Below are 3,178 nucleotides of genomic sequence, written 5' to 3' on the forward strand. Positions count from 1 at the left end.
GAATAAGATTGCTAGGTTAGTTACAACACTGTTTAATGTTTTTCAAGGTAATCATTTCTAACCTTTGGGGTTATCTTTTCTACTGAACAGAAATTATTTGCATCATCATAGGAAGAAAAAAACACGCAACTTTACTAAAATTGAGACCTTTAATCTGTAGTAAACTGCTTTGAACAAAGTATATGCCCCTCTAGATTATTAAATAATCTTTGGATGAGACCTGGTAAACAATGCCCTTCCCTGACATTATAAAAAACATGCCACCCACATTTTCTGCTTATTACCAAGTTATTTTGTTTTGTTTTTTTAGATTTTTTTTTCCTGCTCCAGGTTTATTTGTACAAACAGAACAGGACACCAGCTCCACACAGACAGCAGCCCAGGGGTCACACCAGTCCTTCTGTCTTCACATAAGCAGCCAGAGACCTCTACTGAGGAGCCTTTGTGGGGGCCTGGGCACCTTTGGGAGCCGGAGCCTGGGCACCTTTGGGAGCCGGAACTGGAGCTCCTTTGGAAGTTGGAGCCGGAGCTGCAGCCTGAGCAGCAGCCTGAGCCGCAGGCTGGGGCTTGGTCTGAGCCTTGGTCTGAGCCTTGGCCTTGGCCTTTGGCAGGGAGAGCCTGAGACCCTTGGCGATGTGGGCATGAGCATGTTTCCCGAGCTTGGGGTGAGCAACGTAGGTGAGACGGCTGAGCTTGCGACTACCGCCCTTGGGGATCTTGCGCTTGACCTCCTTGGGCTTGACAAGGGCTTTGATGGCCTCAGCACGTGCAATCATGGCCTTGGCATTGTTGGCCTGCATCTTCTTCAGGCCTTTCTTATTGTGCTTCTTGGCAAAGCGCATGTTCCACAGGAACTTGGGGTCTACCCCTTTAAGAGATTCGTATCTTTGTGACCGGGGTTTCTTGATGCCATTTCTGTGCCATTTTCGGGACTAGTTGTGCGTGGTGTGGTTCTTGGACTTGGCCATATCTCTACCAAAGCCGGCAGCTGCAGAAACGCCTGTGACCGGAAGAGAAAGAGGGAGGCCGCTGTGCTTGAGGCCAAAAGGTACTACTGTTTTTTTTAGATTTTATATATTCATTTTTAGAGACAGAGAATGGGGGGGGGGGGGGAGCAGGAAGCATCAATTTCCATATGTGCCTTGACTGGGCAAGCACAGGGTTTCGAACTGGTGACCTCAGCGTTCCAGGTCAACGTTTCTTGTAGCATTGGTTTGGTTGTAATCAATTCCTTGAGGTTTTTTGGTTTTGGTCTGGTAAGCTTTTTATTTCTCCTTCAATTTTAAATGATAGCCTTGTTAGATAGAGAAGTCTTAGTTGTAGGCTCTTGTTTTGCATAACTTTGAATATTTCTTGCCATCCCCTTCTGGCCTCTAATGTTTCTGTTTAGAAGTCAGATGTCATCCTTATGGGGGCTCCTCTGTAGGTAATGGACTGCTTTTCTCTTACAGCTTTTAGTATTCTTTCTTTATCTCTTAATTTTTGTATTTTAATTATGATGTGTCTTGGTGTTGGCTTTTTTGAGTTCATCCTTAATGAAACTCTTTGGGCTTCTTGAACTTGTGTGACTTTTTCCTTCATCAATTTAGGGAAGTTTTCAGCTATGATTCCTTCAATCAGATTCTCTATCCCTTGTTCTTTCTCTTTTCCATCAGGAACCCCTATAATGTGGATATTATTTCTCTTCATGTTGTCACAGAGCTCTCAGAGTTTTCTCAGATTTTTGGAGCCTCTATTCTTTTTGATGCTCTGCTTCTGTGCTTTTGTTTATCTTATCGTCTAACTTGCTGAATCGATCCATAGCTTCATCTATCCTGCTTTTAATTTCTTCCAGTGTGGTCTTCATTTCTGATATTGTATTTGTCATTTCTGACTAATTTTTTTTCATTATTTCAATGTCCTTTTTTATACTTGCTATTTCTTTCTTTAGGTGCTCATTATGTCCATCCATTGTTGCTCTAAAATCTTTGAGCATCCTAACAATCATTATTTTAAACTCCGCATCTGGTAATTTGGTTATTTCCGTCTCATTCAAATCTTTTTCTGGGGATTTATTTTATTGATTCATTTGGTTTGCATTTCTCTGCATTCCCATTTTGTCTGTGTATAAAAAGCGTGTGGCCTCTATATTTCCTAGGTGTGGCCTGTCTGCAGTCCCACCACCTACTCTACTGTTGCCTTGGATGTTCAGGCATGGGTGTTGCAGGCACCAGACAAGTGTAGCAGTTGCTGTGGCTTCTGCCTTGCCTCCGCAGGTGGGTCTGTGTTTGCATGCCCAGGCTGTAAGCCTTGGCCGACCCAACCTCCACACCACCCCTGAGGGCGGGACTGCGCTCATGTGCCTGGGCTGTAATCCTTTGCTTCCCCCCACCCTTGGCCTTAGCCCCACCCCCACAGGTGGAACTGCATTCAAGTAGGCTGCAAGTCCTGGCTGGCCCCTGTCTCTGCCCCACCCCCGCTGGAGGGACTGCACTAGTGTTGAGGCCTCAAGGCTTGGCCCTGTGGGTGAGGCTGCACTCCTGTACCCAGCCGCAAGTCCCAGCCAGTTCCTAGGCTTTCACCTTGCCTCTGTGGGCTGGACTGCAGGCGGGACTGCTCTTGTGCACCCAGCCTGCAGCCACGGGTTGGACTGCTTTTGTGCCCCTTTTCTGCCAATGGGCCACCCTTGGCCTCTGCCCCCACGTAGAGGGACTGCACTCATGCTGGGCCTCAGTTGAGGCTGGCCCTGGCTTCCACCCCTATGGGCAGGACTGTGCTGGTGCCTAGGCTGCAGCTGCAGTGAGCCCAGCTTTCTCCCCTGCCCACGGGACTGTGCTTCCACATCTCACCCCTACCTGCCCTCCCCCAGCACTCAGCAGTGTGGAGGTGGAGATGCAGCTCAGACCTCAGCACTCAATACTGTATCCCGGGTGGCTCCCTGCTTCTATGCGATTCTTTGCTCTGACTTCAGCAGGAGAGCTTCTGTTTGGCTGGTGACCTGCTTCCCTTTGCTGGTATTGCAGTCTCAGTGTGGCTTCTTCAGTGATTCTTGGTTAAAGAGTCCTCTTAGTTTAGTCCAAAGTTGGTTTCTCCAGATAAGTGTTCTTAAAATTATGTTGTAATCCACTTCGGTTCTGGGAGTTGTAAGTTGGTACATCTGCCTACTCCATCGCCATCTTGCCGCCCTCCACTTTTTATT

General features: G+C 47.4%; 1 protein-coding gene across 1 annotated transcript; it reads right to left on the reverse strand.

Moving 5' to 3' along the window:
- Positions 1-317: 317 nt before the first annotated feature.
- On the reverse strand, positions 318-1,029 carry LOC136337840 (large ribosomal subunit protein eL29-like). Its single transcript, XM_066279716.1, has one exon. It carries the CDS (start codon positions 840-842, stop codon positions 429-431), a length of 414 nt encoding a protein of 137 aa, XP_066135813.1. The 5' UTR covers positions 843-1,029; the 3' UTR covers positions 318-428.
- Positions 1,030-3,178: the final 2,149 nt, after the last annotated feature.

The sequence above is a fragment of the Saccopteryx bilineata genome, chromosome 5 (genome assembly GCF_036850765.1).
Source record: "Saccopteryx bilineata isolate mSacBil1 chromosome 5, mSacBil1_pri_phased_curated, whole genome shotgun sequence".
In the NCBI taxonomy this organism is placed as follows: Eukaryota; Metazoa; Chordata; class Mammalia; order Chiroptera; family Emballonuridae; genus Saccopteryx; species Saccopteryx bilineata.